The following is a 16,791-nucleotide window of genomic DNA, read 5'->3' on the forward strand; positions in this document are numbered from 1 at the left end:
TGTTGTTTATTGCTATGGTGATAAGAATTACCTTCGCTCTTGATTTTTTAAATTTTTAAGTTAAATAAAAACATTTTAAACATAACTTAAAAATTTGTTTAATTTTTTTACAATGATGTCATAAGGTGAATTAGGGTTATTTTTTACTATAACACAATAATAGTTAACTGTTAAAAAAACATTTAAAAAGTAGATTAAATGAGCAAAGTTTTTAAGGTATTAGCCAGGTTGCCGTACAATTTTTTTGGTCCAGTATGAGCGGTCAAATTCAAAGTTAAAAAAATAAAAATAAGTAATACTTTATTTTAGAATAGATTTCTTATTAAATTTTTTGGCCGTTTAGTTTAATGTTTGTCTTTGAACAGTAAAGTGGCTATTCAGTGTTGCATAGCTAAAAAGAGATTCTAAAAAATATCTATTTTTAAGGCGTGACAATCGAAAATCTGATCCAAGAGTAGGATTCTGGTGACTTCCACTAAAGTGCCAATATCTCGAAAACCATCGAGTTTTTACTAAGGTCATTTTGTTTTTCTGGGTGCTTATGAGTTGCTCCATCAGCCCCTTCAGTATTATCGTTGACTTTCCGGACACCCTGTATATTTTTTAAATAACGTTGAAATAGGTCTCTAATCTTTTGAATTAAAGAGTATTCGTGCAAATTTTCAAGGCTCTAACTTTCTTGGCTTTTGAGTTAAAGACATGTTGACATTTTTATAAAAAAAAATACTCTTTGTAAAAAAAACTTTTTTGCTCAACATTTTGTACATTTTTCAAAAAACGCCGAATTAGGTGTCTAATGGTTTTAATTGAAGAATATTTGTGCAAACTTTTAAGGCTCTAACTTTCTTGGTTTTTGAGTTAGAGGAATGTTGATATTTTTTTATCAGCATTTTGTAAATTTTTCATAAAATGCTGATATTCGTGGCAATATTCAAGGCTCTAACTTTCTTGCTTTTTAAATTATAGGCATGTAGATAAGAAAAAAAAAGTATTTTTTTACAAATAGCATTTTTTTCGCAACTTCTTGTACATTTATCAACAAACACTAAAATAGGTATAACGATTTTAATTAAAGAATATTTGTGCAAATTTTCAAGTCTTTCTTAGTTTTTGAATAATGGGTAATTTTTGGAAAAAAAATCAAATAAAGATTCTAAAGCTTAGTACATTGAAAGGCTGAAATAAGTTCTGAAGTAATCCTAATACAATTTTCCTGAAAATGACGAAATAACCCATCAAACATATAAAACTCCCTAACTCTGATCTCTAAAATTCCAGGACGTGCAGAAGTATTTAGGGAAATGTTGGAACTCTCCTGCAAAGAATTCTGGAGGTACAGCAACATCACGTGCTCCGCGTACACTTTAAACGCCTTGGATACCCTGTTGCCAGACGGACGTACCAACTGGAACTCCGCCTTATTTATCATTTTAAACGGTACCAAGGAGGAACATTTGGATATGTTAGGCAAGTATTTACTATACTTTATATTAGGTGTAATTGTTGACTGTAATTTAGCTTTTCCCGATCACATTATTAACACAGTTAATGAAGCACACAAAATAATAGATTTCGTTTTAGAACTACCAAAAACTTTATTGTTGAGGGTTGTTTAAGACAATTTAATAGTCTGGTTAGAATATGGAAGTATAATTTGGTCTCCACAATATGACATCTGGATTAAAACCATAGAGCGTGTACACCGCAAGTTTTTAAAATATATGTTTTTTAAGAGATTTGGATATTATCCCGAACAAGGTTATAACCATAATTTGCTTCTGAAAACAACAGATGATCCCTAGAAAATCGGCGCATTAAAACATCCCTAGTGTACATTTATAAAATTTTAATAAATAAGATTGATGCTCCTCAAATTATGGCAATGCTGCTGCCATTCTTAATTAATGTTGGTAATACCAGAGAAAGAAAAAATTTTCATGTTGACTGTCCTAGAACAAATATATACAAGAACTCACCAATATATAGTATGTGTGATTATTTTAATATTTATGCCACTGACCTTGATATTGCTATTACAGATTTAAGACATTTTACAGAAATTATTGACATTACACTTTTTGCTTCTGAGTCTCAGGCCTGATATGTGATAATATAAATGTGGGTAGTTGTAAATACTTAAATATATTGTAGATTATAAGAAATATTTTAAATTTTTTATTAGGTGCATTGTAAATTTATATGCTAATATTATAATAATATTTCATTTTAGAGTAGTAAATACAGTAGTAGCCAAAAGTAGATAGACAAAGTATTATTTTCATATAAGTGTTTAAAGATTTGCCCACAGGTCCCCTAGATTTTAAATTATTGTTATTTGTAAGGCGGTCTATAATAAGATACCAATAAATTTCAGTTAAATATTTTGCTTGCTATCAGATAAAGCAATAATATAAATATAGCTGGTCAAAAGTAGATAGACAAAAACAATTTTGGAATTATTTTTTTGTCTAGATATACATAAAATAAAATTAGTATAGTATTGCTTCTCTTTAACTCAAGGTGCAACATGCCACGCGGAATTAGATTCTCTCTTGATTTAAGACAACACATTATTAATGCATATCGCGCGGGTGATCGTTAAATTGATATTGCTCGTAGATTTGATATTAAAAGAAAAGCTGTTTGGGCAATTATCAAAAGATATGAAAGGAGAGAATCTTTAGCGCCAAAAAATAAATCTGGTCGACCAAAAAAAATGGACATTAGAGCTGTACGCAACTTAAAACAAATTAGCCAGAATAACCTTTCATAACTTCTCGTCAAATTCAGATAGAATTACAGGCTCTACGGATTTGTAATGTGTCCTCAAGGACTGTAAGACGAAGGTTGGTAGAAGAGAATCTATTTGCACGTAGGCCACCAAAAAAGCATTGCTTTCAAAAAAGAATCGCTTAGCCCGATTGGAATTTGCCCGTCAGCATATACACTGGACAAAGCATGAATGGAAACGTGTTTGCTGGAGCGACGAATCGAAGTTTAATTCCGATGGAATTCAATATGTTAGACGTCCTTCTGGCCAGCGTTTGAATCCCAAGTACACAAAACCCACAGTTAAGCATGGAGGTGGATCAGTGATTGTTTAGGGTTGCTTCTCAGGGCCCGTTACATCGCATAGAGGGCATAATGGACAGGTTTATGTACAGGGATATTCTCAGAGATGTTATGTTGTCCTATGTCGAAGACAATTTACCATTGAGATTCCAATTCCAGCAAGATAATGACCCGAAGCATTCCTCCAAAATTATGAAGCAATTTTTGGAAGAAAAAAAATACCAGTTTTAAAATGGCCATCCCAGTCACCCGATCTTAATCCCATCGAAAATTTATGGGAAAATGTAGATCGTGATATTAGGGATACAAAGTATTCAAATAAAGGTGAATTATTCGAACGGTTGCGAACAGAAATGGAAAAATATTGGTTTTAAACTCATAGACAATCTTATTGAATCATTGCCATGTAGATGTCAGGCTGTAATAGACAATAATGGGTATTTTACAAAATACTAATATTGTAGATGCTTTAGTTTGTAATTAAAAAAAAATACTTCGGAAAAAAAAGAGTATTGGTTATTTTTTAAATTTGTCTATCTACTTTTGTCCAGCGTATATTTAGTTATTTTTTTATTATTTACCAAATTAGGTGATTGTTTCTAAAGAATGTTTTATTATTTTTATACGTGTTTATGTTGCCCATAATATACTTAAATATCTTTATTATAGAATTTTTATTTCCTTTGATTTTTTTAAAAAACCATTTGTCTATCTACTTTTGGCCAACACTGTACATATTATAGGTGGCCTCTATGGCTGTTGATACTGTAATTCAATAAATACATATTCTGATTCATACCGGTTCATTCTAGAAGTAATCATAATATTTCAGACGGCGGCATAATCCAGAGACTTTTGGAAGAAAAATGGAAAGCGTTTGCCAGAAATCAATTTTTAAAACGTTTAATTATCTTAATCGTTCATTTGGCCTTTATGTCTTTGGCCGTGTACCTTAGGCCCGACGATCCCGACGAACCGTTACTGGAATGGTCCGATGATGCCTTTGTTATCGCCAGGTACATTACATAACCTCTTAGTCTAGATTATTACAAAGATTTAATTTTTAAATTAGGATTGCAGCTGAAATAGGCGTTCTATTGAACGTCTTCAGTTATCTGGTGGTGCAGCAAGGGGACGAAATAAGAAATCAAGGCCTTTTCTCATTTCTGAAGCAACAAGTAAACCGAATTAGGTACACTAAGGTCATTAGTTACATGGGTTTTTTTCCAGCTTAATTCGCCTCCCAAGTTTATATTTCTCGTGTCAAATTTGCTTATTTTGGCTTGTATACCTTGCAGACTATCTGGGAATAGAGACCTCGAGGAAACGATCCTGATCTTTGCCGTTCCCGGATCTTGGTTTTTGTTAATGTTTTTTGCCGGGTAAGTTATAGAAATAGGCTCTAGCAGGCATAAGCATATCGAATAAAAAGTATTTTTAAACTTGAAAAAGTAGTCCATTCTTGCCACCATACCTTAGACCAATGGGTAACTGAAAGTACTTCGGTCATCCTCCACTAAATTTATTTAAAACCATTATTCCAACATATTTCGGATATATAATATGCCCATCATCAGGGATACTATAAAAGAACCAAGGGAATTTATAAGATATAGATTAAAACTAATTTTTAAGGTTTAAAATTACTTACACAATTAAGGGGTTTAGTCAATATATCTTATAGTTCTAGTGCCTCAGACAAGGTTAAATGGTTAAAACGAAAAAAAATATTATATATTCATTTTTACACATTTTAACCTTGTCTGATATTTAAGTACCACCTCTCCTTTTTGTTAATGTAAGTTGAGATAGATCTGTCACAAGGATATACACCAGAACCCCTAACAGCTATCTCATAGAGTCCAATACTCTATTATTTACTTTCACGTAAAATATTTAGGTCATAATCACAACGCAGAATACATAATATTCTTTTTAAATTGAAAAGCTTATTACTCTTCATCTATATAGTAAATCTTCAATGATGGTGCCTTACATTTTTTGAGTATTTTTGTAAGTTTTTATAAATAATAATAAAGTTCTCCCCTTTTTGGTTCCTATCATGCATTTCATTAAATAAACTGTTCAACTCTTGGCGTTGAATCTTAGTTAGTCATTAATTTGAACCATGTTTTCCGAAGTTTTTACTGGCTTTTTAAACAGGCCTTAGCAATATAGCCTCAAGAAAAACAGCCTTAGAGGATCGTCGCTTTTTTTACATAAATCTGGCTAGTTTATAACCAATTGCATTAGCTCTCAAAGTCTCCAAGATTGCTTTGACCTTATTATCATGCTCAATTCTCTTCATAGTTGTCTGACTTCGGGAATATTATATTTATAAAATGATGTTATTTCTATGGTGTATTATACCATTTAATTCCAGAATTAGTCCTCACATCTGATCTAATTTTTCCTCGTTCTATTTTTTTACAGTCGACTCGACTTCTCCATGGAGTTTTGTTTTGTAAAGTAGGTTAATCTTTTAATACCTTATTTTAAAAAAGTAGAGAAGTAATAAATGTGCATAAACTTGTAATAGGTTATATATATATATATAGATCACCAAGTTTAAGCAAGGTCAACTTCAATCGGGATTTTTACGAATATTTACAAAATGTTAAAAAAAGCGCATATTATAACTGGCCACATAAATATAATAAATAAATATAAAAATACTAGGCCTTCTTCAGGAATTTGTCTTGATCATTTTATTATTAAAATGCCAAATAATACTACGTTTACAAACATAAAATCTTATATCTTTAATTATGATTTAACAGACATTATCCTATAGCTATAACGATAGACGTACAAAATAAAAGTAAAAATTCGAAAAGAAAAAAATTATTTTAATTATCTAAAATTAAAACAGGACTTAAGTATAAAAGGCTCGTTTTTCGTATATAATACAAACAGTGTGAACTTTGCGTGTGATTATTTTGTTAATAGGCTTAACTTTTATATTAATAAAAATATACATACATAAAGATATTAAGCAACCAAGTCACGAAAGAAATAAAAAAAGCAAAAAAAGAGTCTAAATCTAGTATAACAAAAAATAAGCATATATCAGTAAAAATCTATGGCAATGTGTAAATAATTTCTGTAATAAGCAAAATTCATTAAAAAAACCATAACGGAACTAAAAACAACTACTGGATATATAATAGAGGGCGACAAGGAAATATCCGAATATTTTAATAATTTTTTTTGGAGAAAAACTTGCTCCACAGATGGAATGGATAGCTAATCAGAATGAAAATTTGCAAATTCATTTTATTTGTCAAACACAAATTGTTTAGACGTGTAAAACACAATACAATAACTTAAACAAAATAAATCGCCTGTTTTTGACAGAATAAGAGCAGAAACTTTACAAAAAGTGGCCAAAGAAATCTCTAATCCACTAGCATACATTATTAACCTAGTTTTACCACTGGCATTTTTCCGGATATTCTGAAGACTGGAATTATAATACCGTTACACAAGAGCGGATCTCATACTGATGTTAATAATTTTCCATGGGTCTCTTTGATTTCTAATCTATCCAAAATCATAGAAAATATTCTGGTAAAATTTTTCAAAGAATTTAATATAATTTCTGATAACCAGTTTGATTTCCGACCAAAAAGATCAACTGAAGACGTAATTTTCAAACTTCAGATTTATATAATGCTCTAGATAAAAATAAACCTATCCTCTGTATTTTTGTAGACATATCGAAAGCATTTGATACCGTAAACCATAAAATCATATCAAATAAACTTGAGTGTTATAATAGTCTTTTAAAAATCAAATCCAATGGGGAGATTGTAAGTTATTGTGATGATACTGCAATTTTGTATACGGAAAATGCGTGGCAAGATCTAAAATACACTGCTGAAAGAGATTTTAGATTTATTTCAAATTGGTTCCAGAATAACCGGCTTTCACTTAATGTAAAGAAAACAAAATATATTAGTTTTACAAGCTTGCTAGAATGGGACCGTTAGTGGTTAATCTAAAAATTTCAATTCCCGAAACAGAAACCATTAAATATTTAGGAATTATTGTAGATCAAAATCTTAAATGGAATATTCACATTAAATCCGTAATTCAAAAGCTCAGAGGTCTGGAATCCAAATGTGAGTACCTAAAGACTTATTTAGATATTAAACACCTGATGATAATCTACTATTCGTTAATACAATCTCAACTTACTTACGGAATAACTAGCTGGGGAGGAGTTAGACATTCTCATATTAAACCACTAGACATCATTCAAAAATGCCTACTATAAAATAATATTTGAAAAAAATAAATTGTTTCCAACTGATTTATTGTATAAGGAAACCAAATTATTCGACATATGTAAGACAAAATTTGCTGTTGAGCATTTCTAAAAATAAAATACGTTTGGAGAGAGTAACTCATCCCCATGCTACAAAAAATGGCGGAAAAAAAGTTAAAGGTACAAAAAGGCAGAAAAATATTGAACAAAGATGTTCCACATTTATTGGTCCTAAGGCGTTTAACATAATTCCATATGATCTTCAAAATGCAATTTGAGAAAAACCGTTGAAATCAAAACTACAAGAATTGACTCAGAAAACGGGTCGCCAAATTTTACAAGACTTAAAAAAATGAGTCTTAGTAATAAAATCAAAGTTAGATTAAAATACACTAAACTCCACCTCTATGAACCTAATGGTGACTTTTCCCCAAATTGTGAAACTACATCCCAAAGAAATTTAGACGTTATTGTTTTGCGTTTGTAATTTAGAACTCTTTATTGCAAGATTAATACCTGATCGGAAAGATATCATGCTAAATGTCCAAATGCCATTTATAATTACTTAGCTTTAGTGTAGTAACAAAAAAAAACACATCACTAACAAAATTGCCAATGAGATTTTTTTTCGTTTATTCGTAAGTATATACATATTTGTGATGAATTGTAAAGTTTTGGCAAATAAACGTATTATTATTATTTAAAAATTGTTAACGCACAACCATGAAGATATAATAAGAAAATGTAATAGTGGACTGTATTTTAGTAAATGATATGGTTCAAAGGAATTGTACGTTACATACACACATGGTTTTAAATGTTTGAAGTAAAGGGCACTTACCAATGGTCTTCTGTCTTCACTGTAGATAGGGACGTCCCTTTATATAACTACCAACTTCATAAGCCTTGCTCTCACAACCAAATACAAATTAAAAGGTCCTTATTTTAGGTTTCGTAAAATTGTTAGATCCGGCACTCACGTCGTTCTTAACCCGATTGCTAGTCAATTGTCTCTCTGCTTTTACCTTGCTGGTAAAAGTGCCCAGAATATACCAAATATGTGTAGTACATGCGCGATTAATAGATTTTAACAATTGTGATTTAGCGGTGCGCTAACAAAAATAATACTCAAATATTTCTAAATGCCGACATGATGGTCAAATTTGGGCACCAGCTTCGGTACAAATTACTGGAAATACCTAACTAATAATGATTTGTGTACAACAAAACCTTGTTGACCTGTGTCATTTATAGCAAATAAGATTACGCTTCGAGGGCCGATTCGACATGCTTATCGCGCCAAATCACTTTTTCTAAACCGAATCATTTTTTAGGGCGGTACGTTTGACAGGTCCGTTCGTCACGATGATCTACAGCATGATCACCGGCGACATGCTCACCTTCGGCATCATTTACATGATTTTCCTCTTCGGTTTCTCCCAATCGTTTTTCTTTCTATACAAAGGAAACCCGAACGTGAACGCCACGCTGTACCACAACTATTTGTCCACGTGGATGGCCCTCTTTCAAATTACTTTGGGCAACTACGACGTAAGCACCGTACCGACCAACAAATTGGAAATTTATTAAGTTTAAATAACGATCCGGTTTGTTTCAGTATTCAGAACTGGCCCTGACAACGTATCCAGGCCTGGCGAAATCAGTTTTCGGATTGTTTATGGTATTCGTGCCGATTTTATTGTTAAACATGCTCATTGCCATGATGGGAAACACTTATGCGCACGTAACGGAACAGAGCGAGAAGCAATCGGTGAAACAGTGGGCCAAGATTGTTATCGCTTTGGAGAGGGCCATACCCCAAAAGGAAGCACATAATTATTTACAGGTAAATGTCAAGTTTATATTCAAATTCGATGATAGCTAGGCTAAGTTTATGGGGCGTACACTACTGCTCAAAAGTATTTGCCCACCATGTATTCTTTTTAATATTTTAAATTAGATACAAAAACCTTATCTTTATACTTATATTTAGACTGTATCTCTTTTGTAAATTGCATATATGCTTAAACAGTATACCAATCAACTATGGTTCGTTGAAAAACACTGAGTATTTAAAAATAATCTTGCAAATAACAAACAATGTAGTGAAAATATGCACTTCTTCTAAAAAAACTAATCTGTTTACAGCTCGTTTCCGATGAAATTTGAAACATGTAAAGGTGTTTAGTCTTCAAGAATTGATTTTGTGTAACATTGGTAAATAATTTCGCTTGCTTATTGACGATTGTCACCATTTCTTTGCTGGTTTTTCAACATCATTGGACTTCATAAGGCTGGAAAGACTAACCATCAAATTTCGACGGATTTGGGAATTCCAAGGCGGACTGTCGATTATAATGCTAGGAAATTTACCAGAGAAGGGACTATTAGCAACAAACCTCCATCAGGAAGGCAACAATTTCAAAGGAGGATTTAAATATTATAATTACAAGCAAACGCAATAGACGCCTTACCGCCCCTGAAATCACAGCAAAAATCAACAAGGAGCGTAAAAAAGCGATCAGTGTTTAGACAGTAAAACGGCGACTTTATAATGCTGGTCTTAAAGGACGGTTAGCTGTATCAAAACCGCTACTGAAGGATGTTAATAAGAAGAAAAACTTGAGTGGGCCCAATCACCAACACAATGGACCATTGATGTCTGGAAGAAAGTTCTCTGGAGTGACGACGAGTCGAAATTCGAGGTTTTTGGAACGAAGAGGCGAGTTTTTGATCGCCGTTATGCCAATGAAAGGGTAGCTGAGAACTGTACGGTGGCCTCAGTTAAACACGGTGGTGGTTCGTTGTGGGCTTGTTTCGGAGGATCTGCAGTGGGCGATCTCATTAGAATAGAGGGAATTCTTCGAAAAGAGGGTTACAAAACAATTTTAAGTGACAATGTACTTCCTTCTGGTACTCGAATAATTGGGGAAAACTTCATCCTTTAACATGACAATGACCCCAAGCACATGTGGAAATTGTGCAAGCAATATTTAGGTCAATTACAAAGTCAACATCTTCTGAAAGTTATGGTATGGCCCCCACAATCACCGGACCTCAATCCTATCGAATTACTGTGGAATGAACTGGATAGACAAGTGCGAAAATCATACCCCACATCAAAAGAAGACTTGTGGAGGATCATCCAAGAAGAGTGGCACAAGGTACCTCAGGAAACTTTGGACAAATTAATTAGAAGACTACCGAAACTCTGTCAAGCTGTTATTAAAAATCGAGCGGACATGTAGATGAATCCAAAATTTGATTTTCTTAAATTTAATTAATTGAAAAATGTTTTGTTTATATTCATTTTGTTATAAATAAACCGTTTCATAAGAATAACTGATGGGTTTATTATTTTTAGTCATAACTTTAAAACAGTCATATGTGGGCAAATATTTTTGAGCGGTAGTGTATATTGTTCTAGGAATACAGTATTTCCTTGGGGTCCTCCGATGACCCCGCTACCGAACAAAGGGGCGTAATGGTGATCAAGTCAAAAAATAAAACCAGGGCGAAGCAACGGAAGGGCGCAGTCGCCAACTGGAAGGTAAATAAACCCCAAAAAAAACGGTATTAATAATAAATCACTTTGATAATCTTTAAGAGAGTAGGTAAAGTCACCATAAACGCTTTAAAGAAAAAAGGCATGACAGGGGAGGAAATGAGGTGCCTCATGTGGGGCAGAGAGTCCATAAACACCCCCGTAAAAGTCAAGGGGTATATACCACCCAAAAAATCATTAAACCAACGTAATTTTCACCATTTTTAGGCCTAAAAAAGATTCCTTATCTAATCCGGGTGGGCCGGACTTGACTAATGGTTTCGGAGACGCCCTTACCGCCGCCTTGGACGTGATGGCCTTCACTCACGATCTGGATATTAACGCGCAAGGTCTTAATTTGGCTTGCGCGGGGTCTAAGGCCCCACAAACCACGGGTGCAACTGATTTAACGAAAAACCAGCAGGCAGGTGAGAATATTTAATTTGATGAAAGTGCCAGTGGTCTTCATTTCTCGCACTTAGAATAACAATTTCTAAGTGCGCATTTTCAAATCGAATTCTCATTTGTATATCCTTATCTCAGTCTAAAAGTTAGAAGAGGATGGGAATTAAATTATGTTTTTCGGGTATAATTAGACACATTACGAGAGAAAAACACTATTTCCAGCCGATCCAAACACTATTTAGAAAATGAGACGATGATATAGAAAAAGATGGAAAAATCGAATTCTCATTTGTATATCCTTATCTCAGTCTAGAAGTTAGAAGAGGATGGGAATTAAATGATGTTTTTCGGGTATAATTAGACACATTACGAGAGAAAAACACTTTTTCCAGCCGATCCAAACACTATTTAGAACATGAGACGATGATATAGAAAAAGATGGAAAAATCGAATTCTCACTTGTATATCCTTATCTCAGTCTAAAAGTTAGAAGAGGATGGGAATAAAATGATGTTTTTCGGGTATAATTAGACACATTACGAGAGAAAAACACTTTTTCCAGCCGATCCAAACACTATTTAGAACATGAGACGATGATATAGAAAAAGATGGAAAAATCGAATTCTCATTTGTATATCCTTATCTCAGTCTAAAAGTTAGAAGAGGATAGGAATAAAATGATGTTTTTCGAGTATAATTAGACACATTACGAGAGAAAAACACTATTTCCAGCCGATCCAAACACTATTTAGAAAATGAGACGATGATATAGAAAAAGATGGAAAAATCGAATTCTCATTTGTATATCCTTATCTCAGTCTAAAAGTTAGAAGAGGATGGGAATTAAATGATGTTTTTCGGGTATAATTAGACACATTACGAGAGAAAAACACTTTTTCCAGCCGATCCAAACACTATTTAGAACATGAGACGATGATATAGAAAAAGATGGAAAAATCGAATTCTCATTTGTATATCCTTATCTCAGTCTAAAAGTTAGAAGAGGATGGGAATAAAATGATGTTTTTTTGGGTATAATTAGACACATTACGAGAGAAAAACACTTTTTCCAGCCGATCCAAACACTATTTAGAACATGAGACGATGATATAGAAAAAGATGGAAAAATCGAATTCTCATTTGTATATCCTTATCTCAGTCTAAAAGTTAGAAGAGGATGGGAATAAAATGATGTTTTTTGGGTATAATTAGACACATTATGAGAGAAAAACACTTTTTCCAGCCGATCCAAACACTATTTAGAACATGAGACGATGATATAGAAAAAGATGGAAAAATCGAATTCTCATTTGTATATCCTTATCTCAGTCTAAAAGTTAGAAGAGGATGGGAATAAAATGATGTTTTTTTGGGTATAATTAGACACATTACGAGAGAAAAACACTTTTTCCAGCCGATCCAAACACTATTTAGAACATGAGACGATGATATAGAAAAAGATGGAAAAATCGAATTCTCATTTGTATATCCTTATCTCAGTCTAAAAGTTAGAAGAGGATGGGAATAAAATGATGTTTTTTGGGTATAATTAGACACATTATGAGAGAAAAACACTTTTTCCAGCCGATCCAAACACTATTTAGAACATGAGACGATGATATAGAAAAAGATGGAAAAATCGAATTCTCATTTGTATATCCTTATCTCAGTCTAAAAGTTAGAAGAGGATGGGAATAAAATGATGTTTTTTGGGTATAATTAGACACATTACGAGAGAAAAACACTTTTTCCAGCCGATCCAAACACTATTTAGAACATGAGACGATGATATAGAAAAAGATGGAAAAATCGAATTCTCATTTGTATATCCTTATCTCAGTCTAAAAGTTAGAAGAGGATAGGAATAAAATGATGTTTTTCGAGTATAATTAGACACATTACGAGAGAAAAACACTATTTCCAGCCGATCCAAACACTATTTAGAAAATGAGACGATGATATAGAAAAAGATGGAAAAATCGAATTCTCATTTGTATATCCTTATCTCAGTCTAAAAGTTAGAAGAGGATGGGAATAAAATGATGTTTTTTGGGTATAATTAGACACATTATGAGAGAAAAACACTTTTTCCAGCCGATCCAAACACTATTTAGAACATGAGACGATGATATAGAAAAAGATGGAAAAATCGAATTCTCATTTGTATATCCTTATCTCAGTCTAAAAGTTAGAAGAGGATGGGAATAAAATGATGTTTTTTGGGTATAATTAGACACATTACGAGAGAAAAACACTTTTTCCAGCCGATCCAAACACTATTTAGAACATGAGACGATGATATAGAAAAAGATGGAAAAATCGAATTCTTATTTGTATATCCTTATCTCAGTCTAAAAGTTAGAAGAGGATGGGAATAAAGTTATGTTTTTCGGATATAATTAGACACATTAAAAAAGGAAACCACTATTTCCAGCCGATCCAAAGACTATTTAGAAAATGAGACGATGATATAAAAAAAGATGGAAAAATCGAATTCTCATTTGTATATACTTATCTCAGTCTAAAAGTTAGAAGACTATGGGAATGAAATTAGGTTTTTCGGGTATAATTAGACACATTACGAGAGAAAAAACACTATTTCCAGCCGATCCAAACACTATTTAGAAAATGAAACGATGGTATGGAAAAATCGAATTCTCATTTGTATATTGAAATTTGCACTTATTTTCACAATTTTTTTTTATTGACGATCTTTTTACTCTAGCCGGCTTTCCTCTTATTCCAATATCCTCCTCACCTTTTTGGCACACTCACCTTTTTCTTTTCGGATATTATTTTTCGATGTTTCTAATTTACAGACTTTGTTTCTTACAAGTTTTATAGTGCCAATTTCTGAGGTAATATTTTCTGTTAAAAAGTGATTTTTAAAAAGTGAAAAGAGTTTTCTCGGATTCGACGATTCAAGATTTCGTTACAATTTTGAGCACGAGCTAAAAATAATGAAACTTGAATAACATCTTTCAAACACACTTATTAGTCGTAATCTTAGGCAGTTAATACTTACGTTTAAATATCAATAATCATGTTCTACATAAAAGTAACAATTTTGACAAATAGTTTTTAGACACAGCATATACTTACTTTTAAGCTTTTAATACATCGCTGAAATTCCAAAAAATTACTTCGAATTATCGAGGATGATCGATTGATATGCGGAGTATGGATGTACGAGTGCTGCATCAGCACAACAACGGTGTAACTACTGCATTCGAATAACAAGTGTTCATAGATACAACTATGTAAAATAAAAATACCCACTATTTGTGGAAGATAAAACTATCATTAACATTCGAGAACCTTTTGCTGCAAAACCATCAAATGAGAAAAATATAGTTAGAATCTTGTCATTCTAAGTGCATTCCTTTTTTTTCTTTACGACATTAGGCTTCTGCTTTCACTCTGTGTATACTTTTCAATTTGTCTCAAGTACTTTTCCCAACCAACAACTTTTCTAGGACCTTTCAAACTCAAGAATGCTTTATTGCCAATATAAACATGGAAGTTGTAGAAAAAACCAAAACGTAATATAAGTCACAAAGCCATTACAATAAGTTACAACAAAACTGGGTTAAAATGTATATTTCTAATGCTAATCATTTAAAATTTCCCTTAAACTATTTGTAGGTCTTAAGTTTTCTTATTTCTAATAGAAGATTATTGAATAACTTTTTACCACGTATAGGTTGAAAGTGCATTGGTAGCCTCAGCAGGTAATTTTGTCGATTGTTGTACTGATTACCTAATTCTAGTTCATGTTTATATTTTTTTTTTAAACTAAACAAACTGTTTCCAGAATAAATACAGAGTTAAAATATTATGAGTCAGGAACAAAGGGCGACAAGAGTCACGAGCTAATGCGATACCTAATGGCCCTTTTCTGTTAAACAAATAGTAAATTAAAAAGGTAATTTGAGAATGACAAACACGTATCGAGCCACTAGAAATTGTGCAAAAAAGGATGATAATCTTAGGTAAAAACGTACTATAAAGAAACCGGTATCTTGGACCTAAGGCAGCTATTTTTCCAATCTGTCGCTATAAGACAATTTAAGAATTTATCATAAATTACACACCCGTATACTACTCGCTCAAAACTGGTTACCTACCAAAAATAAACACCATATTAGGAAAATTCGTCCAGTACTCCCTAGTCTTTTTGGGATTAATTCTATATACTTGTTTAAAGTAAAATTAAAGGAGTCGATTCTAAGCCAATCTAAGAGAGTATATTGAATACATCATAGACTATAAAAATAAAAGTAGATATGTACATGTTCTTACAAAATTGCAAGCGGTAGTATAAATAAACCCTAGTTTATAGTTACTATTTATTCCTGATTTAGACCCAAAACCTTATTTTGGCAGACATCACTACCAACTTGGCTGTTATACTTCCAAGACTTCATTAATTGTTTATTGTATGATATGAAGTTGAAAATTGTTATTTAAATGTATTTTAGCACTACTTAGGAGTAAAAACTCGAATAGCATAAGTACTTTTTATCGTTATTAGTGTAATAAGTTTCATAGTACCAAATTAAGATTTTTTTTAAACTTTTTATTTAAAAAACTACATTATTTAAACTTAATTAATCTGTTTATTCATAAACCACTGTCGAGGTTAACTTTTTGTAGGTCATTTGTTTATTCAGGCATTTTGATTTTAAACTTTATTTAACTGTATTTTGTTGAATAAACCTAAAAATGTAAATAAAACGTATTCTATTATATGAAAACCAATGAGTAGATCTAGAGCTATCACACTTATTATACTTGCTTTCATACATTTTTTTTTCTTTAAGTTTTCACATACCTATGTCCCGATAAAAACCAAATAAGATAACTAACAATTAATTTAACATTCTATATCTGAATGCTATCAATTCTTCAATCATCAATCCAAAGATGGATAATATAGAATATGTAATTAATTCCTTTGATGCTGAGATCTCTCTTTTAGCAATACCAGAAACATAGATTAACGAGAAAGAGCATGAATTCTACTTCATTTTATTCCAGTAGAACGCAGATTGGTGGATGGTGTATATATATTTATAAAAAATCACATTCCTTGCAAGCTTATTAAAAGTATCGACAGACAGGATATAATATATCTAGTTTGTCTGCTTAATTGAATTAAATAAGTAAATAGCATTAATCTACAACACAAACTGTAAAAAAGAAAATATTGAGAATACACTGAAACTTAGTAACATAAACTCAAATGAAATATATTTATTAGGTGATTTAAATATCGATCTCTTAAAGCCAGAAACTAACAAAACATTTAAATATAAAGAGGTCTGTATAAGCAATAGAATGCCATTCTGTAGAAAAGGTCTTACACCTATTGAATTTATGATTACCAATTCCTCAAATGAGTCTATACTCTCAATAATAGAGAAGTAAGCGAACATGATACACGGGTTTTGTCAATCAATGCAAAGGCAAGAAAAGGATACAAAAAAAAATTAATTAT

General features: G+C 32.1%; 1 protein-coding gene across 2 annotated transcripts in view; it reads left to right on the forward strand.

Annotated features, from left to right (window-relative positions):
* The window catches only part of LOC126736052 (uncharacterized), a 41,013-nt gene that overhangs the window by 12,701 nt on the left and 11,521 nt on the right, over positions 1-16,791 (forward strand). Inside the window, exons 6-14 of one of the 2 annotated variants that reach the window (XM_050440251.1) lie at positions 1,279-1,467; positions 3,905-4,088; positions 4,145-4,264; positions 4,371-4,454; positions 8,677-8,893; positions 8,961-9,188; positions 10,770-10,892; positions 10,950-11,062; positions 11,115-11,314. In XM_050440251.1, coding sequence (XP_050296208.1) covers positions 1,279-1,467; positions 3,905-4,088; positions 4,145-4,264; positions 4,371-4,454; positions 8,677-8,893; positions 8,961-9,188; positions 10,770-10,892; positions 10,950-11,062; positions 11,115-11,314 — 1,458 coding nt within the window. Of the gene's footprint in view, positions 1-1,278; positions 1,468-3,904; positions 4,089-4,144; positions 4,265-4,302; positions 4,455-8,676; positions 8,894-8,960; positions 9,189-10,769; positions 10,893-10,949; positions 11,063-11,114; positions 11,315-16,791 lie in introns of both variants that reach the window. The other variant, XM_050440250.1, reaches the window with a different exon arrangement.

The sequence above is a fragment of the Anthonomus grandis genome, chromosome 5 (assembly GCF_022605725.1).
Source record: "Anthonomus grandis grandis chromosome 5, icAntGran1.3, whole genome shotgun sequence".
Lineage (NCBI taxonomy): Eukaryota > Metazoa > Arthropoda > Insecta > Coleoptera > Curculionidae > Anthonomus > Anthonomus grandis.